Raw genomic sequence first — 27,605 nt, forward strand, 5'->3', positions numbered from 1 at the left:
AAGTACAGCATAGAGAATATAGTCAATAATGTTGCAACAACTATATTTAGTGCCACGGGTATACTAGACTAACCAGGGAGATCACTATATAAATCACATAAATGTCTAACCACTATTCTGTACACCTGAAACTAATACAAAATAAAAATGAATGTCAACTGTAAAAAAATAAGAAAAAAGAATAAAAGCAATATTCATTAAAAAATAAGAAAATATCTTTATTATTGAAGTAGGGAAGAATTTCTTATAGAAGCACAAAAAAAGAAAAAATGATAAAATTCAGTATATAAAAATACCTATATTAAATTCTTCTGCATATTTTTCAAAAGTGAAAAAGACTTAATCTGGGAGAAAATATTGTGAAAGATAGATAGGTAGGCAGGAAGGTAGATAGGTAGGTGGATGGGTGGGTGGATATATAGATAGGAAGAAAGACAAATCCAATAGGAAAAAAGGGACAACAATATAAACAAGCAATTTTATAGAACTGAAAATGGCCAATAGATTTATGAAAATATGTTCAATTTCAAGGCAATTGTTATTCAAATGAGATATAATTTTATAACCTTCAGACTGACAAAAATTGTAAGTTTAAAAATACAAAGACTTGGCAAAGTTGTAGAGATATAGAACTATTATACACTGTAGGGGAAAGTATAATCACTTAGTAAATATAACAATGAGGATCCCTGAACGCCAGCAATTCCACTTGGTATAGGTATAATCCCTAGGATCACTTTCACATATGTACCCCAGGAAACATATACACAGAAATTCAGTGCTATGGTGTTAAAATCATGTAAAATTAATAACCAAAAGATCCACTGATGGATAAATACATTATACTATAGAAATACACTAGAATACTTGAAAACAGCTAAAATGAATGAATGGATAAGTCTCAACACTGTATGTTAAGAAGGAAATAAAAACAGCAAAATTATATACTTTTTATATATTTTAAAAACCGAAAAAGAATAAATTTTACATTGTTTTAGGCTTTTATATATTAAAAGGTTTCTGGTTTGTTTTTTTAAGTGCGTGGGGTGATATATATCAAAGATCAAAGACTACCTCTAGGCCATCTTTCTCTAGGGAGAATGGGTAGGGAGGATAGCAATTTAACAACATCTGTACTCTTTTAATTTCTTTGAAGAAAACTCTGAAACAAACATGACAAAATGTTACTATTTGTTAAAGCTAGATGGAGGATACAAAGGTGTTTATTTTTTCTGTCCTTTCAGAATATTGAAAATGTTTCATAATTTAAACATTGTACACAGAAAAGATCTGGAAATATGCATGATATGCCCATTTTAAAAGACATCCTATAAAATAAGAATAGAGGCTGAAAAAGGAGATGTTTGTTCATAATGGCAAAAAATTGAAAATAGAACTAGTTAAATAAATTGCAGAATAGCCATGCAATGAAATATCATATAATTATAACAAAAATTAATAGCTCTGAAATATGGTTATTAACTTGGAAAGATGCTGACAACATATTAATTGGGGGAGGGAAAAGCTGTAAGATTATAGGTTTTCAACTAAGGCATTAAATGGTTAAATAAACCTCCTAGCTGCACTAAACAGGCAGAAGTTCCATTAATGCACCTGCTATGTTTTAACCTTGTATTAACCTGCATCCATGGAAAGACGTTAACTACAAAGAGAGTAATAATAATAAACAGTACAATAGATTAAGTGTAGTGTTTTGAACAAGAAAGATATTTTTATAATACTGATACAGAACAGCTGCATTTGCAGCCAAAACAATTATTTCCCAGTGTTGGTGCCAACAATCCCCACCTTTCCAGATGAGACCACCTCTATGTAACCATCCAGTCAGAGCCAGAGCTGGCACAGTAGCACAAGTTACTGATCACATACAGAGAGTGCCAAAAAAAATGTATACACATTTTAAGAAAGGAAAACTGTATTAAAATTGTAATACTCAATATACACCGATAACAAAAAATGAATACAAGTCACATTTAACTTCTGCAATTACAAAAAGGTGCTCAAAGTGGTTTCCATCAGCGTCCAAACATTTCTTGTTAAGGCGAACTGCTGCTTGAGCAACACTGACCAAAGTGTCCACTTGTATACATTTTTTGGCACCCCCGGTGTAACAAAAAACCAAGTAAATTATAATAAACTATATGCAAAATAAACTGTCAGGTATCGATAAAACCCAAAGCTATACTCACAAAGTGATGTCATATTTATAAAAGGAAAGAGTGGCAGCACAAAGTTACTGAAAGAATTCTGAGAGACACTAAATTATTTTGTCCTGTTACATTTATACCCTCTGATAAATTAGAAATTGATTTGCACGCTCTAAAACCTGTGCTCCATCTTTTTTGTTCATTAAAAGTTGTCCAAAAGGTCTAAGAATCATAATAGATTCTATGTTATGTAAACCGCAACAGCATACTAAAGGAAAACTGTTTCCTCTACTCACAACACTTCTGACACCAAATGGGTGGAGTTTTCCCACACCAACCAATCCTCCAATTCTCCAGATACCACCCAGATGTCCTATAATTCAATTCTGATGCTAACTACCCAGAGTTAGCATAGACCCCACAGATTAAAGGCTCAGCCCCCAAGACTGCCCCCTACTTCAGACAACCATTGAAAGTAGTGGGTCCCCACGTTACCCACACTTCTTTCCAACTTGGCTACAAATCGGGGTTCCCATGACCCCCTCCCTCATGTTCGATAATTTGCTATAATAGCTCTCAGGACTCAGGGAAACACTTAATTTATGTTAATCAGTTTATCCTTTATTATAAAAGATATAGGTGAATAGCCAGATGAAGGGGTACATAGGAAGAGGTCCAGAAGGGTCCTGAGCACAGGAACTTCTGTCCCCAAGTTGGAGTACACCACCCTCCTGGCACATGGATATGTTCACCAATCTGAAAGTTCTCTGAACGCCATAGTTTGGGGATTTTTAAGGAGGTTTCATCATATTGGCAAGATTGATTAGTAACTCAATCTCCAGTCCCTCTCCCTTCCCTGCAGGGTTGGGGAATGTGGGGAGGCTGAAAGTTTTAGCCCCCATCCTGAAGCTATCTAGAGGCCCCATCAAGAGTCACCTCATTAGCATACAAAAAGACATTTTTATTAATTACAGAGTTTACAAAGGTCTTAGAAACACTTATATCTGGAACTGAGAACTAAGACAAAATATTACAACAAAAAATGTTCCTATCACCTGTTACTCAGGAAATTATAAAGATTTTAGAAGTACTTGTGCCAAGAACTGGGGATGAAGACCAATATATATTGCTTATTATATCACAATATCACACATACAATAAAGGGTGGGAAATTAGAACTCTTAGGGAAAAATATTTCCATTCATTGCAAAAATATTTCTTGTGTTCTTTATATCGTAATGAAATATTTTTGAGACTGCTAAGGCCAGGAAATATAAACTGCATTTATTGTGTAAAAATTAAGAATGGTTCGAGCTATACAATGGTAGTTGGATATAAAATGTGCTAAATTTCAGCTTCTAGAAGAGTTGATTTTGAACTCAATCACCCTTTGAGAGAAGACATACCGGCTCGCATGATTTCATCAACTAGGAGAAGGTTCGTGGCAATCACGGCGCTGAGGAAAAAGATGACAGGGTGAGTAAAGCCGACCAGCTCACTCTTTTCCCCTGAGCAATCTTCAGCTATTAAAGGTACTTTGTTCTTCAGTGATGTTGGTGTGAGGTTTTATGAGACAAAGCTACTGTAAGTACAAACATTGCCCTTGTATTATCACTTCAATTCCTTTCCTGATAAAGTGGAAGCCCGATTGTATATTCAAGCAAAACTGACCTCATTTTCAGCACATCATTTGATTTTTCCCACAATGCATGTGGTACTATTTCAGTAAAGTTCCTTCTTTCCCTGCCCCCTCAAATAAATAGTAAGATTAACACTTCCTACAACTTACACTGCTAGAACTAAAATGTTAAAGGGACTATAAAATGACAGAAGCTAGTCTTAATAACTGGATACATGCCTTTTCCTACACTTAACCATTTTTCCAATATAGGATGGCAAAAAAAATACAGGAAAAAAAATTTTTTTCACTGCTTACTAGTTTATTTGTTTCTGGTGTACAAAACAATGTAATGATTAGACATCTACACCCCTCACAAGGTGATAACCCCAAGAAGTCTATTACCCATCTGCCACCGTACATAGATATTACAATACCATTGACTAGATTTCCTATGCTGTACGTTACATCCCGTGACTACACATGGTCACTATAAATTATAGTTGACATTCAGTATTAATTTATGTTAGTTTCAGGTGTATAGCACAGCATTTAGGCATTTGTACTTGTATAATTTAAGAAGTAACCCCCCCATAAGTCTAGTACCCATCTGACATCATTCATAATTTTTACAGTATTATTGACTATATTCTCCATATGGTATTTCACATCCCCATGACTATTTTGTGAGTACCAATTTGTACTTCCTAATCCCTTCCCTTAAAATATAGAAAAATTTTAATGTTATCAATCATGTCCCCCAAAGTCTTTTTATCAATACAAACTTACCAAGAGTGAAGAAGTTGTTTTTTCACACAATAATTATCCCAAATTCCTGCATCTGCTGCTACCATTGGCTCACCTGCAAAGTAAAAAACAATTTTAATACCACAATCTCGATATATTCTGTGAATGTTGGTTGTATATTCTAACAATATTTAATATACCACCAAAACTACCATTGTCACGGTCATCAGTGACCTCCATGTTGTCACACCCAATGGCCGATTCTCAGGCCTATCTGTCAGTAGCACTTACCACAGTTGTTCACACCCTCCTGACCACTCTTTCTTCACTGGTCTTCCAGGATACCGCACTCACCTGGTTTTTCCTTTTGCACTAGTGGCTCCTTTCCTGTCTGCTTTGCTGGTTCTTCCGCCTCCTCCCTGGGCTCTTACTGCTGGAGTACCTACAGGCTCAGTCCTGGATTCTTTTCTCTCACTACACTCTTTCTTAGGTGATCTCATCCAGTCTTCTGGATTTAAACCATACACACACTGATGACTGAAGTTTTCCTCTCCAGACAAGACCTCTTTCTTGAGCTCCAAACTGATACATCCAACTGTCTATTTCACCTGAAAGTCTACAGATACTTCAAACTTAACTTTGCCAAATCTCCCCACCACCACAAACTGCTCTGCCCTGACAGTCTTCTCTAATGCAATTATCGGGAATTCCAACCTTCCAGTTGCTTAGTTAGCTCCTTTCTACAGAGTAGCCAGTGATTCTTTTAAACATAGACCATGTCATACCTCTGCTCAAAACTGTTCCTTATTCCACTATAGTGAAAATCAGTCTTTAAACTGGCACATATGCCCCTGCATGACCTGACCTTCTATAACCTCTCTCACCTCTTTCCTCCTCCTCAAAAATATCAGACACTGGCTTTCCTACTGGCCGTTCCCTCTACCTAGGATACTTTCCCCAGTTCCCCCCATGGCTAATTTCCTCACTTCCTTTGATATTTTTAATAGACATAGTCTCAGTGAGGCCTCCCCCGCCATCCTCTTTACAGTGAAACCCCCTCCCCACTCTCCTGTGCTAGCATTCACAATCATCCTGATACTGTTCTTTTATTTTTTTCATAGAATTTATTACTTTTTAAAATGCTAAAGGAATTTATTTACTAAGATTATTTCTTACTGCCTATACTTCCCCAATACAACATAAGCTCACAAGGGGAGGGACTTTTGTCTGTTTCGTTCTGTGTGAATCCCAAAAGTCAAATAACGAGCACTCGGTGGCTATTTCTTAAATGAATGAATACTTTCTTTTAAGAAGTTCAAAAGCAAACTAAAGGTACCCACAATTTAAATATTAACGTCACCCAAACCTCCACCCCTTTACTGTAAGTGCTGGGTCACTGGAGCATAACCTCTTTTTTAATTAAGCTACTAATTTTCTTCATTTTCTTACCTGTATTCAAATCTATGCCGACAATTTGTTTTGATTCTGAATGCTCAGCCTGAACTTTTACTAGTGTTTCCTGCATGTCATAACCAGAATTCTGAGCAAGAACCTTTAAAAGTAAAAAGAAAAATACATACACATGTGGAATACCTTCACATATATATTTGAGTATCAAATATAAAAAATAAAGCACTGCTCTCTAGTCCTGTGAAAACATATCCATCATATAGTAATCACCTCCTTTTGAAGAATTTCACTCGATCTAAACCAAATTATCATTTTGTGTATCTAGCATCTTTTATGTTTACTTAAACAATTTATCTACATACATCACACGTACATCTGAGGACAGTAGTTCCCCCACCCCCACCCTCCTTCTCCTTGCAGAAGATTTTTAAAGACAAGAAACATGGAAGGAAGTAGAATGGTAGTCTTGTTTCCTCTAGTCCCTCTAGCCACACATCTCCCAGTTTTTCCTGGGTACCTGCAAAAGGAAACCTGCATATTAGCAGCATCTGCGCTCCGCATCAACAGGAGGAGCCATGACCTATGGCAACAGGGACTCAGATCCGTGCTCTCCAGACCAGCTTTATGCCCAAGTGGTCCCAAATCAACAGCTGATGAGTAAAAGTTACCATGTATATATATATATATATATATATATATATATATATATATATATATACATATACATATATACATATATATAAAAATACACACACATACATATATATATATATATATATATATATATATATATATATATGCTGGGTTTATCAGTTTGTGTCAACTATAGAATCATTACTTACTGACTTCACTGCTTTGGGGAAAGAAAAAAATAGATTTCTGATTCACAAAGACTCCACAAGTTATAAGTTTTAAAGCAATTATCAAAGAGACTTTGCTAGCATTGTTAGTAATGTTTTAATTTATGGTAATAGCATATCTGAAGCAGTTTTTCTGTGCTCTTAAGTGGCTCAAAACCAGATTAAGAAAAAGCAAAGGAATGGTACTGTCCTTCTGTTGATACATGGAAAAATCTAGCTTCTCTGCTTTTCTAGGAATTACAACAACAATGGAGAGCAAGCTAGTATCTGGGAATGCTAAACAGCCTGAAGTTCTCCCTTTCCACAGCGTAAAGTCATAATACTTTGGATACCACCAACAAAATAAAGGTCTACCCTAAAATCTAATTTAATCCTAAATTCTAAACTTTATCGTTATGATTAGTCAATCATGAAGCATTTTTTAAGGAAATTTTTGGAGTTACTTCAACTTTTAGAACTCAAGAGAATAAAGCAAGGGGCTAATATGGCTACTTCATTAAACCCCTATAAGGATTCTGAGCTATTATCACAAACATTTTCCTGCTTTAGCTCTAAAATACCTGAGACAACACTATGTGAGGAAATGCAAATAAATACGTCTTTTTACTTGGCTACTTGTCAGGTAATATGGGCAGCTTATAATTAAACACCTTACATCTAATCAGTTGTTCTTTGGCCAGTAGGATAGTTGTACCTTAGGAATAATGAGTAAGGCATCAGCAAAAGCTTGGACTCCAAGACGAGCTCTTCCTTGCACGCTGTGCTTGTACGTAACAAGAGCTTCAGCTATTGCCACTTCAACTGCCCCTGCTCCTGGAACCACACAACCTAGTGGAGGGGAAAAAATGATTGGCAAGACATGCCACACAGAAAAACCAGAGAAAACAGCAACTAGCTATTCAAGTGTATTCTGTTATCTTATCGACATCTAAAATGTATTTAAATATATACAGAAATAAAGCAAGTTGCACAGCTCAGTGATTACTCAGATGTCTCATGAAGCATCCTGAAGTTATACACCATTCAACAATGAAGCACGGTACAGGCAACTGGTTACAAACAGCTTATGGCAATGCTTATCCCCTGGCAAATAAAAGTAGACATTTCTTCCACCTTCATCTTACTCCTTTATAACTACATTTAAAAGGTAGTTATTTATAATTTATAGTAGCAGATAACTAAATATAATAACTGATTTGATATTTTTTTAGGGCAAGATAATTAGGCCAGTTTTTGGTATGGCATTCTTGGAACACAATGAAGTATTTATTTCCTCTACTGCAGCAAAACTCAAACTGCTGAGAAAAAAATGCAGTTGTTTTTATTATTCTAAAGGCAAAAGGGTATGGTCAAACGCATCAATTTTCACATCAAGATATGACTTTGATACCTCTTTGTATAGTTTAATAAAGCTTATGACTCTTCTTTTCAGAAAACTTCTTTGGAATCACTCATCTTTAAAACAAAACAACACAAAAATGCTATCTCCTTTTATCCCGTATCACTTTTCTCTGCTTTACTATACAACAAAACAGCTCAAAACAGTTGTCTACCCACAAAATGATCACATCCTCACTTCCCATTTACACTTTTAAAAAGTCCCTTGTTGAATACTGAATACATACAAAAGAACATTTGTATGTATAAGGTATAAAGAATAAATGTATAAATAAATGTACCCATGTACCTACCACCCAGCTTAAGAAACAGAACAGAGCTTTGAAAACTACCCTGATCTCATTCTCCTATGAAAACACAACTTATCAAAATTTGTGGGATGCCACTAAAGCAGTACCTAAAGAGAAATTTATATCACTAAACACCTATATTACAAAATAAGAAGAGTCTTAAACCAATGACCTCAGCTTCCACCTTAAGAAACTAGAAAAAGAAGAGCAAATGAAACCTAACATAAGCAGAAGAAAGAAAATAGTAAAGACCAGAGTGGAAATCAATGAAATAAAAATGATCAATGTCAGAAATGAGACAGGTAATGTCATTAGAGATTCTACAGATATTAAAAGGATAAGGGAATAATCTTAACTTTATGCCATTAAATTTGAAAACTTAGATCAGGTGTTGGCAAACTTTCTATAAAAGGACAGATAATAAATATTTTAGGCTCTATGGGCCATACCACCTCTTCTGTTATTCAATTCTGCCGTCATAGCACAAAAATAGCCACAGACAACATATAAATGAATGGATATAGTTCTTTTCCAGCAAAACTTTATTCACCAAAAATAGTCAACAAACCAAATTTAACTCTCTCAAAGTCCAAGCCCATAGAGAATTTTAATGAGTTTATTTGAGCCAAACTGACAATTGCCAGGGAAGCAAAATCTCAATGGATTAAGAAAATGCTCCAGAGACTGGCAGTTTTACAGTTAATTTTATACATTAGAATTAAAGGAGGAAATATAAGGAGAATTATTATGTTGATGCAAAAGTAACTGTGGTTTAAAAGATTAAAAATAATTGCAAAAACTGCAATAATTTTTGCACCAACCTAATACATGAAATCCATTGGTGGTAGATTAAGGAGGTGGGAATAACAAAAGCAGGGAAATCTCTGGGACTGGATAAAAAGTAAAATGGAAAGACACGTACTTCTTTAACATTTGTGGATACAAAATAGTTAATAATTAACATTTACAGCACATGGAGATGGTATTCAGGGAACAAGATAACAATGAGGGGTTCCATGGTCTTGTGCTCTGGTGGGGTTCAGAAAAATGGATTACTCTGACATTCCAAGGGTATGTTATCTTAGATGCAAAAAGACAATAAACAGGCTCACTTATAGTAAAGATTGACCTTTGTCAAGGAAGCTGCAAGCCAATGATGTGACTACCTGCCATGACCTGCTTTTAGTTAGGAAGTTTTAGGTTGAAACCATCCTATGTGGTTAATTTCGGTCTCTGAGTTTGTAGGGCCTGCCATGTTGGCCTCCCCTGAGCTTGTCAGGTTTAATATGTGGTGCCTTTTTCATCCACTACTCATAGGCAGGAGTTAATTTAGATGAAGTGAACAAATTTATTGAAAGACACAATCTACTAAAGCCCACTCAAAAAAAAAAAAATAGATAACCTGAATAGCCCTGTATCTATTAAAGAGATTCCATTTGTAGTTTGAAATCTTCCCATGAAGAAAACTCCAGTTCCAGACAGCTTTACTGGTGAATTTTACCAAACATTTACGGAAGAAATCATACCAATTCTACACAAGAATGCAACGCTTTCAGAAAATTAAAGAGGAGAGAATACTTTCCAATTATTCTATGAGGCCAGCATTACTCTAACAAAAAAATAAAGGCATTACAAGAAAAAAATATACAGACCAATACCACTTATGAATATAGATGTAAAAATTCTAAACAGAATTTTAGAAAATCAAGTCCAACAATATATAAAAAGGATAATATACATGGGAGCATTATTCACAATAGCCAAAAGGTAAAGCAACCCTAGTTTATCATCAATGAAAAAATGGATAAATAAAATGTGGTATATTCATACAATGGAGTATTATTCAGCCATAAAAAGGAAGGAAATTCTGACACACAATACAACACGGATGAACCTTGAAGACATTACGCTAAGTGAAATAAGCCAGTCATAAAAAGACAAATACTGTACAAGAAAAGGATGTCTACTCTTACCACTTCTATTCAACACTGTATTAAAGGTGCCAGCCCATGAAGTAGGGGAGAAAAAGAAATTTTAAAAAATATCCAGGGGTGGCCAGTTAGCTCAGTTGGTTAGAGCACGGTGCTCTTAACAATAAGTTGCTGGTTTGATCCCTGCATGGGCCACTGTGAGCTCTGCCCTCCACAACTGGATTGAAACAACTGCTTGACTTGGAGCTGAGGGGTCCTGGAAAAACACACTTAAAATAAATAAACGTTTAAAAAAATATATCCATATTGGAAAGGAAGAAGTATAACTGTCTTTATTAGCAAAGAACATGATCATTTGTATAGACATTTAAATGAAATCTATAAGAAAGCTCATAGAATAAGTGAGTGTAGCAAGGTTACAGAATTCAAGATCAATAAACAAAAATCAACTGTATTTCTATATGTTAAAAGCTAACAATCAGAAATTGAAATTTTAAAAATACTATTCACAATAGGATCAAAATACATAAAATATATAGGATAAATCTGGAAAAAAAGTGCAAGACCCACATATTAAAAATTACAAAATATTGCTGATATAGATTCAAGAAGGCCCAAATAAATAGGGATATACCGTGTTTCCCCAAAAATAAGACCTAGTTGGACAATCAGCTCTAATGTGTCTCTTGGAGCAAAAATTAATATAAGACCCAGTATTATGTTATATTATATTATACTATACTGTATTATATACTATATAAGACCCAGTCTTATAGTAAAATAAGACTGGGTATTTACATTACATTACATTAGTATTATATCTGGTCTTATAGTAAAATAAGACCGGGTCTTATATTAATTTTTGCTCCAAAAGACGCATTAGAGCTGATTGTCCGGCTAGGTCTTATTTTTGGGGAAATAGTACCATGACTCAATACTGCTAAGATATCAATTATTTCCAAACTGATCTAAAAATTCAGTGAAATTCCAATCAAAATCCCAGCAGTATTTTTGGTAGAAATTGGCAAGATGATTATAAAATTCATATGGAAATGCAAAGGATTTAAAAGAACAAAATGGAAGGATTAACATTATTGATTTCAAGACCTATAAAGTTACAGTAATCAAGATAGTGATATTAACATTGAGACACGAGTAGACAAACAGATCAATGGAAGAGAATAAAGAACCCAGAAACAGAACCACACAAATATGAATAACTGATCTTCAACAAAGATGCAAAGGCAACTTAGTGGTCAAAGGATAGTTTTTTTAACAAACAGAGATGGAACAATTTGATACCTACATGCAAAAAAAAAAAAACCCCACAAACTTAGATCCATACTTTGGACCGTATACAATAGTTAACTTGAAATGAATCATAGACCTAAATGTAAAACCTAAGACTGTAACATTTCTAAAACAAAATATAGAAGAAAATCTTTGCGAACCCTGACCTAGGTAAATATTTCTTAGCTACCACATGAAAAGCATAATCCAGGAAAGAAAAAATTGATAAATTGGACCTAATCAAAATTAAGAATTTCTCTTTGAAAGACATTGCTAAAAGAATAACAGAACAAGCTACCGAGGAGGAGAAAATATTTGCGGATCATGTATCTGAAAAAAGTATTTGTATACAGAATATAAAAATAACTCTCAAACTCAACAAGAAAACAACTCAGTTTTTTTAAAGGGTAACACGTTTGAACAGAAACCTCACCAAAGGTATGTGAATAGCAAACAAGCACATGGAAAGATGCTCAACACCAATGAACGTTAGAAAAATGTCAATTAAAACCACAGTTTGGGTTTTTGAATTTTAGAATGGCTAAAATTAAAATGAGTAAACATACAAGTATGGGTGGGGATGAAAAACAACTGGAACGCTCATACACTGCTGGTGGGAATGTAAAATGGTACTTGGCAAATAGTTTGGCAGTTTCTAAAAAGTCAAGCATATACCTTCCATAGCCATTGCATTCCTAGGCATTTACCCAAGAGAAATAAGAGCACATGTCCATATGCAGCTTTATTTGTAATAGCCAACAACTGTAAATAACCAAATGTCCATCGACAGGTGAATGGATAAACAAGTGTACAATGAAATACTGTTTAGCAATAAAACAGAATGAACGTGCCAGCCCGGTGGCTCAGGCGGTTAGAGCTCCATACTCCTAACTCCGAAGGCTGCCGGTTCGATTCCCACATGGGCCAGTGGGCCCTCAAACACAAGGCTGCCAGTTCAATTCCTCCAGTCCCACAAGGGATGGTGGGCTCCACCCCCTGCAACTATGATTGAACACGGCACCTTGAGCTGAGCTGCCTGAGCTGCCTCTCCGATGGCTCAGTTGGTTGGAGCGCGTCCTCTCAACCACAAGGTTGCCGGTTCAATTCCTCGAGTCCCGCAAGGGATGGTGGGCTGCGCCCCCTGCAACTAAAAAACGGCAACTGGACCTGGAGCTGAGCTGTGCCCTCTGCAACTAAGACTGAAAGGACAACAACTTGAAGCTGAACAGCACCATCCACAACTAAGATCGAAAGGACAACAAACTTGACTTGGAAAAAAGTCCTGCAAGTACACACTGTTCCCCAATAAAGTCCTGTTCCCTTTCCCCCATAAAATCTTTAAAAAAGAACAAAAACAAAACAGAATGAACTACTGACAAATATAACATCAATTAATTTACTCATTTTTTCTGAGTAAAAGCCAAACAAAAAAACAGTACATACTACATTATTCCATTCATATAAAACTCTAGAAAATGTAAACTAATCTATAGCAACAGAAAGCAGACTGGTGGTTGCCTGAGGACGGGGTGACACAAGGAGAGGGAGGGGACAATGAGGTAACTTTTTGAAGTGATGGATAAATATGGGTAGTTCATTATATGTCTATTATACCTCAATAAAATCATTTTTTAAAAAGCGAAGTGGTTAAAGGGACTTAAAAAAAAAGTAGTCAGTTCCTTTTTCAATGTATTCTAAACTCTAAGAATCAGGTTGAACGGCCAAAAACTACATGCCTAAATCATACATAATTACCTTGTTGAAAAAAAATGCTGTTAGCTTTTATCAAAAGTGACTACAGAAAAGAGGCAGTGACCCTTACAGAAAGCCCCATATTTTTTCAACTTAGGATGATGTGTTTTCTCCTTTTCAATAATAAAACCTACATAATTGATTGTATCTCTTCATATATTCTGGCAGCTTAAATATTTATAGCGACTATTATGTTTTCTATACAGTATTTATATTCTTTTTTCCTAGGTTCTAATTTTCCATTTCAGCTTTTAATTTACCATTATTTCACATCTGTTTTTGTTTATTAGATAAATCTGACCTATTGTTTATAAAATTTACTACTCTATTTTTTGAGATTATAATTCACATACCATAAAATCCAGCTTTTGAAAGTATCTTTTCAGTACTTTTTAGTATAGTCACATGGTTGTGCAACCATCACCCCTACTTAATTCCAGAACATTAAAAAAAAAAGCCCTGTACCCATTAGCAATCATTCCCTATTTTCCCCTCCCCCAGCCCTTGGCAACCACTAATCTACTTTCTGTCTGTATGGTTTTGCCTTTCCTGAATATTTCATATAAATGGAATTACATAATACATAGCCTTTTATGCTCAGATTCTTTTACTTAGCATAATGTTTTCAAGATCATCTGTGTTGTACCATATATCAGTATCTATTCCTTTCTGTGGCTAAATATTACTCCATTGTATAGAGTATTATACCACATTTAGTTTACCCATTCATTAGCTAAGGGACATTTGGACTGATCCCACTGTTTGACTATCATAAATAATGCTGTTATGAACATTCGTGTACAAGTTTTTTTGTGTGGACATGTTTCCAACTCTCTTGTTTGAACCTAAGAGTTGATTTGCTGGGTCATACAGTAACTGTTTAACTTCTTGAGGAACTGCCTGTTTTCCAACAGTGCGTATGAGGGTTCCAATTTCTCCACATCTTTGCCAATGTTTATTATTGTCCAGCTTTTGACTATAGCCATCTGAATGTGAAATGGTATCTCTTTGTGGTTTTGCTTTTCATCTCCCTAATGACTAATGATGTTAAGCATCTTTTCATGTGCTTATTATTTTAATAATTTGTATTTTTATTGAATTATCTATAACTCCTTTTAGAAAGAAGCCTGTTATTAGTAAATAATAAATGCTAATATACTTTCCTAATCTTTCTTAAAATTGCACTGCACCTAAGGTAATGGAATGAGTTCTAAGCTGGAAAAGCTTTTTCATGGCTTAAAAAATAAAAAATGGTATTATAGCATTAAATTAGGTGCTTTTTCATTTCATAAACAGAAGATAATTAAAAGGGCAGCATACTATTTAAGAATACTTCAAGGGCAGCATACTATTAAGAACATTTCTTCAGCTAAATACCCTGAAGTGGGATTACTGGGTCCTTCTTTGTCTCGTTATAGCCTTTTTTTTTTTTAAGTCTATTTTGTCTGGTATAAGTATTACTACCCTAACTTTTTCTTTTTGTTTCCATTTTCATAAAATATCTTTTTCCATCTCTTTACTTTCAGTCTGTGTGTGTCTTTCGATCTGAAGTGAATCACTTGTAGGCAACATATGTAACAGTCTTGTTTTCTTATCCATTCAGCCATCCTATCTTTCGAATGGAGCATTTAATCCATTTAACATTGAAAGTAATTGTTGATAGATGTGTAGTTATTGCCATTTTATTATTCGTATTTTTTCTTTTTTCTTCTTTTTAAATTAAAGAAGTCCCTCTAACATTCCTTGTAATACTGGTTTGGTGATGATGAACTCCTTTAGCTTTTTCTTGTTTAGAAAGCTCTTTATCTCTCCTTTGATTCTAAATGATAGCTTTACTGGTTAGAGTAACCTTGGTTGTAGGTCCTTACTTTTCTTTTCATTGCTTTGAATATTTCATGCCAATCCTGCAAAGTTTCTGTTGAGAAATCAGCAGACAGTCTTACCAGAGCTCCCTTGTAGATAACTAATTGCTTTTCTCTGGCAGCTTTTAAGATTCCTTCTTTGTCTTTAACCTTTGGCATTTTAATTATTATGTGCATCCATATGTTCATTGCAGCATTATTTACACTAGTCAAGATATGGAGGCAACTGGGTGTCCACCAATGGATACATGGATAAAGAGGTGGTACATATACATAACGGAATAGTACTCAGCCATAAAAAAGAATGGAACTTTGCCATCTGCAACAACATGAATGGACCTGGAGGGTATTGAACTAAGTGGAATAAGTCTGACAGAGAAAGACAAATGCCCTATGATTTCACTTATATGTGGAATCTAAAGAACATAATAAACAAAACAGAGACAAACTCATAGATACAGAAAACATTTTGATGATTGCCAGATAGGAGGGAAGTTGAGAGGGTGGATGAAAAGAGGAAGGATTTAAGAAGTATAAATTCGTAGTTACAAAATAATCATGGGGATATAAAGTATTACATAAAGAATATAGTCAATAATACTGTAATAACTTATGTATGGCATCAGATGGGTACTAGGTTTATCAGGGTGAACATTTCATAAGTTATATAACTATCTAATCACTATGTTGTACACCTGAAACTAATATATCATATGTCAACTGTAATTGAAAAATTAATCAATTATTGAGAAAAAAAGAATTCCAAAAGTCAATACTTAAAAAAAAAAAAAAACTATTCCAAAGGAAAAACCTTCACAATCCAAACTAAAAATTGTCCAAAGTGAAATGACAATAGTCATCATTCATATCATTTAAAATATTACACATACCATGACAGATTTATTACCACTTTAAAAATACAAGAGGTTCATATCCATCACAAAAAAGAGCTTACCATCTTCGATGGCATTTTTGACAGCCCGAAGTCCATCCCTTACAGCATCCTTGACTTGTGTGAGAGTGTGGTTATTTGGTCCCTTAACCAACAAGCTGACAGACAGAGGGTTAACACAGTTCTCAATAAAAGTGAATTTTTTTTCACCCTAAAGGATAATAAAAGAACATATAACTTTAATATGTAATGTCATTATGAAATTAGTTTATAATATTAGAATCCAATCTTCATGTGAATTTTTCTTCTCACACATAACTAAATATGTATTAAAAGTAGTTAAGTTATAGTGGAACTCTTAACTGACATTTAGATAAATAAATTGAAAAAGGTATCCTGCGGGTTACTAAGACCTCAAAATGTAAAACCTGCTTTAGTACTAAAATAAATGCTTAAGTGTTCACTTTATAACTATTGCCCCCAGAAATACTCACTAATGTACACTCATGTACAAGACCAGCATGTCCCAAGCAATCTACACTGAGGTCTTCAAGAGAATTCACAGCCATTCCACCACAAGCAAGAGAGAGTCTGAAATTACATATATGTCAATATAGCTTTGGTTCTGGAAAACAAAGACTAATTTCTTAAAGGTAAAAAGATATCTAACACAGAAGGCTGCAATGTTATTGTACTGCATTGTTTTTAAAATTTGTTTTAAAAAGATGAAAACCTTCCTTGTATTTCAACAAAGTTCTGAAGTAGGTTAACACTCTTGATTTTTGAGTTCCATTATTTACTGAAATTAAAAACAAAATTTGGAATTTGTATCCTACTATTTTACTCAACAATGTTTACATATAAGCTAAAAGGAATACACATGGGATAATTTCAATTTAATCTGTTAATAAACTTAGGATACATAATTATCTGCACACTTACCTTTCCATATTTCTTCTTTTTGCTCTGCGAAGAGCTACTATGCCATGTTTTGCAAGCGCATCTAAGGAAAATGGATCAATTCCCTACAACCAAATTAGCACCAAAGTTATGAGCATGTTTTAAGACAGTAGTTCTTTGATCTCAGCACTGTTTCAAACTCTTACAAATTAAGAACCCAAAGAGCTTTTGTTTGTGAGCTGTAGCTATAATATTTATCATATGATAAATTAAAATTGAGAAACTTTTAAAATATATATTTAACCCATTTAATATAATAAACCCATTTTATGTTAACATAAATAACATTTTTAATCAAAATTTATTATAGTTTCCTAAACAAAGAAAACATATAGTGAGAGTAGTGAAATTGTTTTACATTTTTGCACATCTTTTTAATGTCTGTCTTAAGACAGCTAGATTCTCATAGCTGCTTCTGCATTCAGTTTGATGCAATACGTTGTTTTGGTTAAGAAGAAAATCTGGCCTCATAAAGCTATGTATTGGTAAAGGGAGGAATATTTTAATAGCCTTTTCAGATGAATGTGGATATTCTTCTTTGATACTATACCAAAACTAAACAAGTGGTTAGTTTCAATGTGAAATATAGAACCATATCAACAAACTTTCCATACTCTCCCACATTAAAATCCATTTGTCTATCTTGTACTTTGAATTGATTATTGACCCACATTTTATTTTATTAAATGATTTTATTAAAATCATTTGTGATATTATTAAATCATGCATTTTTCAGTCATTTAAAGAACAACTGATTCACTAAATTAGGCAGAGATTTCAAACGTCGACATATTTCATGGTTATATAATATCAGAAATATCACCTTTGCTAATATCATCATTAATATTATCAGAAAAGTACTTTAAATATGGGAAAACTGTCAAGCTCACAGTGGCAGACACAAGTTAGCCAAAATTCTAATTTTTGTTTGAAGGCTTAAATGTTATCACTGGCAACAAATACTGTCAGTTGTTTTCCTTCAAGTGATAAGATTGCTGCATTCATTTTTGAGAAAAACCTACTAAATATCCATGTCTTAATAAAGATACCTTGTCTGTCAGTCACTCTTTCAAGTAAAAATGTCATTCCATGAAAAAAGTGGCTAGTTTAGCTTGCAACTCAATTACATAAGCACTTTCCTTCAAGACAACCATATTTTGATATGCCACAGAAGTGTTTTCTGCATACTTCACATTTCGTCACACATAATTATAAAAGCATGCATATTTAAGGTTCAAAATTAAATAAAATTAACCGTTTTACCACTTCATCAAGGCATTCTTAAATGAAAGTGTCTTTTTTTTAACTACCAGTATGTGGAGGTTTGGCAATCAAGAATACGATGACTACTAGTACAGTTTGGTGCTACTGTTTTGATTTGTACTAAGGCATCAGGAATTTTGCCTACCATTGCTTTTACACATCATTGCGAATGTCAATACAATATACAAGGCATTATTATCATTATGAAAATAGTTTTGACCTCAGCAAAATGATCTTTGAGACTCCTACGGGTTCACAAACCACACTTTGAGAAACACTAAAGCACATTTACAAATAGTTAAAATATAAACTTTCTTTCTCACCTTTTGATTAATGACAACAAATCCTTTGTTGGACAGAGCACAGACTTTGCCTTTCAGATCTATTATTTTTTGTACTCTATCCTCAATAAATTTTCTTTCAGCTTTTACCAAGTTCTCTTTTTCTTCTTCAGTCTTATAAAAGAAACCAGAGCTCACCTCTCTAAAAAATTTAATAAAAAGAAGCTAGTGAAGGCCAGGGGGGTAGAGGAAAAGGTAGAAAGTGTTTACACTAAATGTTTGGGAAGAAAGGAAGAGGTTAAAAACCACTTTTAGAAAAAACAATTTCAAAAGTGACATACATACGTTTTTTCATATTCTAGTGATACATTGCAAGTAAGGATAAATGCATCTTCTACTCGCTTCTTCATACCAGGATGACGCGCGCCATGATCCAGAACTAATCCTCTGATCAACCTATTAAAAATATGCAGTGTTTCCTCCTTTGACTATCTACTCTAAATTTTGGTATACTTTGAGTATCTACTCTAAATTTCTACTATAAAATTTGGTATAAAATTCTAATTGTATTCTTAAAGTTGCAACAGAACTATCAGGACATACATACACTGTTTCCAAGCACCAACTTTAATCCTAACACATAATTAGCAAAATTAGAAAGGAAAATCTACTCTAACACACCGTGATTGTTAAGTCACAATAAAAAGTCAACCCAGAATTATTCTCTAAATTATGTTGCTCAAACATATGACACAGCAGATCAGTAATGAAAGGTAGGCACAAATGTTTTTAGGAACATTTGTTCAAAATAATTATATGGAACAACTAAAAATTGTTAACCTAAATGTTCAACAATAGGGCATTGTTCAGTAAATAATGACCTAACTATTTCATAGTCATGAGAACTATGTAATAACTTGGAAAAATATTTACAGGGGTAGCTGATAAGCACAGAATGACCAATTGCAGATAAAACAGGACTAAACCTATTCTTTTAAAAAATAAGCACCTTGGCATTGAAAAGAAAAATATAATGCAGGGAAACTAAGAGTAGGGTTATGCTTGGGTAGCTAGGTATATAGATGATGGGGGGGAGGGGAGGGTTTTTTCCTGTTTTCAAAGTGTTCTTTTAAGAATAAATATTTTTATAACTCTCTAAAATTCACATGCCCAATTAGGGAATGGAATTTCTACTTATAAATCTTCTATAATCAATATTTATTATACATTCAAATAAATAACTTTTGAATAGTTAAATATAATTAAAAGGAAGTTTTCAAAATTTTAACCTAACCAAATTATTCCAACTCCTAACTTAATGTGAAGATACTTTGTTTAGGAAGAAACAAACTAATTTTTAAATATTCTTCATTCAAGTCTCCTTCACTATTCCCCCAACTCACTCTCAGCAAATGACCTTGCTTCTTTGAGAAGAAAGAAAAGCTATCCCATCACTACCTCTACCAAGGTTAACCCTTCCACTTGCGTATCACGGTATATTTCATTTCCCCTCTGCTGCTGCATTGATTGCCCTTTACTCCACCACATCAATTCTTTCTGTCTACAGAAGCATCCGTATCGGGATACAAACTGGCCATAATAATTCCCATCTTCAAAACAAAGAATTCTTCTCCTTCAATCTCATTCCCATATTCCCTTCTCTAATAGCTATCGCTCCATTTCTCTGCTCTCCTTTAGAGCTAAACTTCTCTAAGTTGTCTACATTTGCATCCTTCTTTCCTAAGCCCATCTTCAACTGGACTTTCATGCCCACCCCTTTACTAAATCAGCTTTCAGTAAAACTACTACAAATGTAAATGTTTTCCAAATCTAATGGTTATTTCTCAATTCACAACAACTTCCTCCAACTTTCAGCAGCATATAACATAGCTCATTATTCTCTCTTTCTTGAAACACATTCTTCTTTAATTTCTGGGATACACCTCTCTCTTGGCTTTCCTCCTATCTCGCTGACAACCCTTCTCAGTCTCCTTAGCTGAATGCTTTTTCTCTTATCAGTTCCAAACGTTGGAGTTTCCCAATGTTCTCATGCTTAACTTCCTCTTTTCTCCATCTGTATTCACCTTCCAGATGACCTCATTAAGTCTCATAGTTTTAAGTCATCCACACCACTGATGAATCCCACATATGCACTTCCGGTCCAGACCGCTATTCTGCACTCGAGACACGTCTCTCCAACTCCCTATTCACCATCTTCACATGGACCCAGCAGGGATCTAAAATACGACATTCCCCAAAATGAACTCTTGATTTATTGTCCCAAACCTGCTTCTCCCTGTCTTCTCCATCCCAGAAAATGGCACCTCCACTTTTCCAGCTGCTCATGCAAAAACCCAAGAGACATCTTACACTCCTCTGTTTCTGTCACATTCTATGTCAAACCATGAACAAATCCTATTGTTCCTTCTTTCTAAGTATACCCTGATCTAAACCATTTTCATTTCTCATCTGTATCACAATAGATTCCTAACTGATCTCCTACTTTTGCCCTTGCACCTCCCACCCTACTCCACAGTATATTCTCCACACAACAATCACAGAGAACTTTTTGAAATATAAATCAAGAACTTGTTGCCTTCAGCAATGGAAGGCTAATCTGGATGAACCCTACTGCCAAAAACAATGCTGGGCTAAAAAACAAACAAACAAAACCTTAAAAACATTGGAGAGCTATAAAATAGTTCAGAGCTACAAAATAATTTTCTTTTCAAAACTGAAAACAAGATCTCTGACAGGTAAGTACAGAAGTACAGGCACCATTATTATAAAATCATTTGACAATTCAGGCAAATCTGAACTTTGGTTTCAATGACCTCACAATGAAAGGGAGACACACAGGGCTCATCCAAGGTAGAGAGTCTAACAGAAAGCCCTTTTTTCTTTTTAAGAGAGATAATTGTTTACTGTCAAGGACCAAGAAACCAAGTCTGGAGATGCTCTATACAAGTGGTAACGAGCTACTAAAGCGGGGCAGGGTAGAGAGGAAACGCAGTAATACACAGCGTTCTTTTGAGTGAGCTCCAGCTCTTCATTCTAACATTTGAACCAATTTTTTGCAGTAAGGCTGCAGAAGAATGGAAACCTCACTCAATTTATGAGATCCTACAGGACAGGCAAAGCAAGAGACTATTACTTTACGCTGATGCCAGAGGCTACTCATGGTCTGTTGGGAGCCCCCATCCCATCCCAAGCACAGAATGGATGAAGGTGATCCATGGTTGCTGGTGGTGTTGTCCTTAGGTCTTGGGCTTCTCTTGAGTCTCAATCATAAGCCTGTCAGTCAAATATAATTGGTCAATGTGGACCGGTTGACGAATCACTCCCAGCTCTCTTTTGGCTTTATTCACTAGTCTGAATTTGTACAGATCTTTTACATTCTTATTTTCTCTGAAGGCATCTCTTATCCTCCTGACAGCAAAAGTTCTGTAATTGTAGGCGCATACATGCTTGCCCTCTCAGCATCACCCAGTATAGATCTAACACGTGTGCAGAGCTGGAGGCTGCCATTTTGGGAAGAAAGAAGTAAGTGGGTCCTCTTCAGGGAGGTCTTGAGTTTAACCCAACCACAAAATTCCAGCCTATTCCAAAACCACGAACAAAATAAAATGCAGTGGGGTTCGGTCGAGCTAGCAGGCCTGGGCCTCAGCCTAGGTAAGCAGTCGCCTGTGCCTCGGGCCACTGCTGACAGTGGCCAGCATCACGCATGGCTTCTAGAAGGCCCTCCTCACATTATGTGGGAATCCCAATGGACCACGTACTCAGGGTATAAACCAGAATTATGAACTAGAAGCAAGCAGCTCTCACATGGACCTGCAGGTGGAATTCACAACTAGATAGTCCCAAAAAGCCTCCAGCTGTGAATTTAATTTAAAGTAGTCTCTGGGCTCCTTGCAGTAGCAAATTCAAATCCTCTGTGCAGAAAGTCACCTTCGTCCTAGGACTCAAATTATTTCTACAAATACTGTTTTCAAACATGACAAATGGCACATAAGGAAACAAAGCATGAGGAGGGAGAACCAGCACAATACAATAAACATCAGAAACAGACAAGCCAAACTTTAAATATTGTAATTATCAGACATGAACTATATATTTAAAGAAACAAAAGTTTGGAAAGATGTGCAGGGCATGGGAAACCATAAGTAGTTACATGGCAAATTGAAGAAAGAACCAAACAGAAATTCCAGAAGAACCAAACAGAACTTAAATAAATAAGTAAAACTACACACACATACGAGTATATTAAAAATAAATAAGAAAGTAATTACAAATGAAATATGGTATCTATCTATATTGGCTTCAAAATTGCCCCAGGTTTGGGGCACGGGGTAAGAAAGAAGAGTATATAAGGGGAAATAAGATTCGCCATATCATGGATAAAGATGAGTGACAGGTACGTGAGAGTTCACTATTCTATTCTCTCTAGTTTTATATACGTTTAGAATTTTCCAAAATAGTTTCAATGAGTTAAGGGCAAAATCAACAAGATGCTGCGTACTCGGAGTACACACATACTCAATGTCAACTGTAGGGTCCCTCTTACCTCTCTGGCCTCATCTCCTACTCCTTTTTCTTCCGACTTTCTTCCAGGCACAAGGGAACACTGCCTCAGGGCCTTTTCAACTGTCACTCCCTCTGCCTAGAACACTATTCCAGGTTTCCAAATGGCTAGTCCCCTCATTTCTTATCACAGTGACTTTCCCTGGCACTTTAAAATCACACAAATGCTCACACTCTAGCCTCTTTATAACATTTATCACTTGTTTACTATCTCCTTCAACTAGAAATGTAAGCTTCTTAGAGAAAGAAGCTGTTTTGTTTACTTTTCATTCCTAACACCTAAGAGTGACTCGCTCTGTTAAGTATCCAATTAATATACGTTGAATGAATGGATTGATGTTGAATAAAAGTAACTAATGAAATTAATGAAAGAATATCTGAAAATACGCAAATATTCTAGAATATGTGTATTGTCAAAGTTTACATAATTTACTTTGTATCTGTTTCTGATTTATGCTTCATGTCCACGATTTCTACCATGAAGAGGTCAATTGGATAACCTGGTCTTCTAATAGCCAAAACAGAATCCACCACAGCCTGAAAGAGAAGTGAATGAGAACAGTAAATTATTTGGCCTACTAAAAGAAACCACTGGCCCAAATAATCTACCACCAGACTAAGCAAATAAAGAGCTTCAGGCTCCAAAATATAGAGCAAGACCAGAAAGTGCCACTTTGTCCCGGACACTAATAATACTGAATGCCATGGATACTTTAGAGCCTAACAGGATTTCAGAGATCATCATGTCCCAACCCTTAATTTAAGGATAAGGAAACTAAGACCAGACTTTAAGAAGTTATGATCTTATTAAAACAAGGTCTAAACAGTAGTAGCAGTCCTAGCACTAGAATTCGGGTCTCTTTAACTGCCAAGCTAATGCTCTTTCTACTATGCCAACACTACTCAAACTTTCCCACCAAAGGACACAATAATGGAAAAGAAGGAAATATAACCTAGGGGAAGATTTCAAATTTGCTGGCTGCAACAACAAGAAATTTTTAAGTCTTGTGTTTTATCATGAAAAGTTTCCATGTCATGCCATTATATATACATGTTTGTTTTAACGTGAAAATAATGCTTTTTCCCAAATTGTAAAGTAAAATTGACATTCCAAAAAGCTATGTCTCATTTATTCCGCCAAATATCCCCAGGGATATGCAATTTGGGAAGCATAGAACAATACACCCTATTGCTTAGCTCAGAAAATAATATAAAAATAACTATAGAAATTAAGTGCTTCAGTATAACCATCCTAAAATATAAATAAAGCAAAAAACAACCCGAGGGTGCCAAAAAAATGTATATATATGACTTGTATTCATCTTTTGTTATCGGTATATATTGAGTATTACAATTTTAATACAGTTTTTTCCTTTCTTAAAATGTGTATACATTCTTTTGGCACCCTCTGTATATCTTAGAAAAGTTTATTTGAGGTAACATGATATTTGGTTTTGGAGTCAAATAAGGAATAAGGACAAAAACTATTGGACAGTGAGAGTATCAGCGTCTGTAACTCTAAAGAGAATGGGGGCCCTAACCAGATAGGATGTAGATTCTGGGCCACTTGATATATTATATATTACAACAGCAGAAAAGACAGCAGAGTCTTTATTTGGATCTGTTCAGTAAGAAATTGTCTGATGTTAATCTGAATTCCCAAGTAATTTTTCCTATTGGTAAGGATAATTGACCAGAAATAACTCAGGTGTTCCAGTCCATTTGGTGTTTGTATTTCTCAATGTAAATTAGTAATACAGCATTCTGATTTATATGTCAATGTCTTGTGAATTTGGTTATAACTTCATTATTCCTAATAAACTAATATATTCAAGTTTCAGAAACTGCAAAGCTAAGGAACAATGCTATCAGCAAGCTATAGCCACCTGATAAAAGGCTTCCCAAAATACCTAATCTTGTCCTTATATTACATATATTATACCTTCAGAAACAAAACAAATATGCATTTCCCAGATGTATTATCTATCAGATCAATCATGCTTCATTAAAGTGGTAACCTTCAACTACAAAGCACGCTGCCACAACTTCCCCATGTATCACCTCCCCATGTATCACATAATAAATATAGACCTCTAGGTTTAAGAGACCAGTACATCACCACAACAGCTTCCACAGGGGATGAGCCACAAGCAGCCAAGCTCCTCTCAACTTTCAAGTTAACTTAAAAGATGGCTTACTATGACACTTTTGGAAAATGACACATACTGTTCTGACCAATCAAACCTAGTAAGTAAGTAAGCCTATAAGTAAGCCTATAAATACTTGTCTTCCATATTTTACATTCAAAAGAACCACATGCAATAGCTGATTATCTTATAGGAAAAAGAAAAATATCACTATGTGTCAGGCTACGCTCTTTCTAAATGCAAAAGTTTAATCACATACCTCTGTTAACACATCAGCCAGTTTAGCATGCACTTTAGTTTGTAGAGATGTTCTAGCCACATCTAAGAGGATTTCTCTCTTCATCTCTTTTTTAATTTTAACCTCTTCTAAAACTTCAAGTGCTTTTTTCTTTGCAGCTTCAAATCCTTCGGCTATTATTCTAGGGTGCAGACCCTACGAAACGACAAACTGTAAGTTACAAAGCTATTCATCCCAATTAAAAGTAACCATCCTCTCCTATTGATACGTTTGTCTAAAAAAAAGTAATATTACATCAATGCCACCGAATGCTGTAAGTGTATGTATGTAATTTATAAAAGTAATTTTCAGTGCTTCATATTTAAAACAATCTCCAACTTACAGAAAAAGTGTAAGTCCAGTACAAAAACTTACAAAATCCTTTTTATTTCTGAATATTATGACACACTGTTGTTGTGTGGCATCCTTCTGAATGGGGACAAAAACAGAGTCCTTTTAATGCAGAGGAAAAGAATCAGCATTAACCTGAAGAAAAGTGGCAGACAGACACCACTTTCACCAAATGTTCCAAGTTAACATCACAGTAATGAGATAAATAGACATCACGTGCCTCCTGATATGAAGCATTAGGAACACTATAGCCCTTCCTGTCCAAAATTCATAATCTGAGTCTAATCATGAGGAAACAGACAAATCCAAATTGAGAGATTTTCTATAAAATAACTGGCCTGTATTCTAAAAATAGTAATGTCATGAAACACGAAAGATGGTTCAGGAACTATTCCAGCTTAAAGGAGACTAAAAAGATGTGACAACTAAATGTAATTCATGAGCCTAGATTTTTCCTCTGCTATTAAGGGCACTGTTGGGACAAGTGATAAAATCTGAAGATTAGATATTAGCGCTGTATCGATATTAGTATTAATTTCCTGTTTTTGATCACTATACTGTATTATATAATTCCCTAGTTTTAAGAAATATACAGAAATATTTATATCATCACGTCTGCGAGTTATACCATTCAGAAAAAATACGTACATTAACACACACACACACACACACACACACACGTTTATCTGAGAGAGAGAAAAATGTTATTCTCTGGAATATTCTTGCAACTTTCCTATAGTCTGACATTATAATAAAATATTTGTTCTAAAAAACAGTACTTTTTATTCTGAAAATATACAAACTTACTGAAAATTGGAGCAAGGTCTATTTATTCCCTTCCTCCATTCCTTTACATCAGTCCTATAACAATTTTTAAAAGTTGATCTCTATTGAGCATTTGTGCCAGGCACTATTCTAAAGAGCTTTACATGTATTTCTTTAAGTCCTCTCAACACTATGAAGTGGATGTTGTATGTCTGTTTCACAGACGAGGAAATTGAGGCTTAAAGAAAAAACGTAATTTTGCCTTAGATCACTGGGCTAATAAGAGGAGGAGCCAGGATTTAAACCCACAAGGTCTGACTCCAGAGCCTGTGTTATTAACCTTTTTCAAAACATTTCCTATTGAGGGTGGCCGGTTAGCTCAGTTGGTTAGAGTGTGGTGCTAATAACACCAAGGTTGCCAATTGGATCCACACATGGGCCAAGGTGAGCTGCACCCTCCTTAAAAATAAATAAATAAATAAATAATAAAATAAAAAATTTCCTTGGTCTAGGACCTCCTAATTTCTCACCTGGATTGCTCTGAAAACCTCCAGTCAAAACCTCCAGTCTTGACTCCCTTAAAACTGTCCCCCAAATATTTAAAATAACCTGAACATATCACCCATTGGTATATTAATACGAATGATTCTTCTTGGTCAGTCACATCACTTTAAACTCCGCCAACATCAAACATTTCTTAGCTCTATACGGATACCATGCTCATGTTGTTCCTTCTGCCTAGAATGCCATTCTCCTCACCCC

General features: G+C 34.9%; 1 protein-coding gene and 1 pseudogene across 2 annotated transcripts in view; both read right to left on the reverse strand.

Annotated features, from left to right (window-relative positions):
- Nucleotides 1-3,110: 3,110 nt before the first annotated feature.
- The window catches only part of CCT6B (chaperonin containing TCP1 subunit 6B), a gene marked incomplete at its 5' end in the record, with an annotated part of 32,990 nt that continues 8,495 nt past the window's right edge, over nucleotides 3,111-27,605 (reverse strand). Inside the window, 11 exons of the mRNA XM_081027428.1 lie at nucleotides 3,111-3,624; nucleotides 4,576-4,648; nucleotides 5,983-6,085; nucleotides 7,498-7,631; nucleotides 16,282-16,429; nucleotides 16,713-16,809; nucleotides 17,161-17,243; nucleotides 18,765-18,924; nucleotides 19,068-19,178; nucleotides 23,737-23,840; nucleotides 25,710-25,883. Of these exons, the coding sequence (XP_080883554.1) occupies nucleotides 3,552-3,624; nucleotides 4,576-4,648; nucleotides 5,983-6,085; nucleotides 7,498-7,631; nucleotides 16,282-16,429; nucleotides 16,713-16,809; nucleotides 17,161-17,243; nucleotides 18,765-18,924; nucleotides 19,068-19,178; nucleotides 23,737-23,840; nucleotides 25,710-25,883 (1,260 nt within the window). The 3' untranslated portion in view covers nucleotides 3,111-3,551. The remainder of the gene's footprint in view (nucleotides 3,625-4,575; nucleotides 4,649-5,982; nucleotides 6,086-7,497; nucleotides 7,632-16,281; nucleotides 16,430-16,712; nucleotides 16,810-17,160; nucleotides 17,244-18,764; nucleotides 18,925-19,067; nucleotides 19,179-23,736; nucleotides 23,841-25,709; nucleotides 25,884-27,605) is intronic.
- On the reverse strand, nucleotides 21,980-22,250 carry LOC308488315 (LYR motif-containing protein 4-like; annotated as a pseudogene). The gene has a single exon. The product of its transcript is annotated as an LYR motif-containing protein 4-like (transcript).

Source organism: Rhinolophus hipposideros, assembly GCF_964194185.1.
Source record: "Rhinolophus hipposideros genome assembly, chromosome: 20".
Classification (NCBI taxonomy): domain Eukaryota; kingdom Metazoa; phylum Chordata; class Mammalia; order Chiroptera; family Rhinolophidae; genus Rhinolophus; species Rhinolophus hipposideros.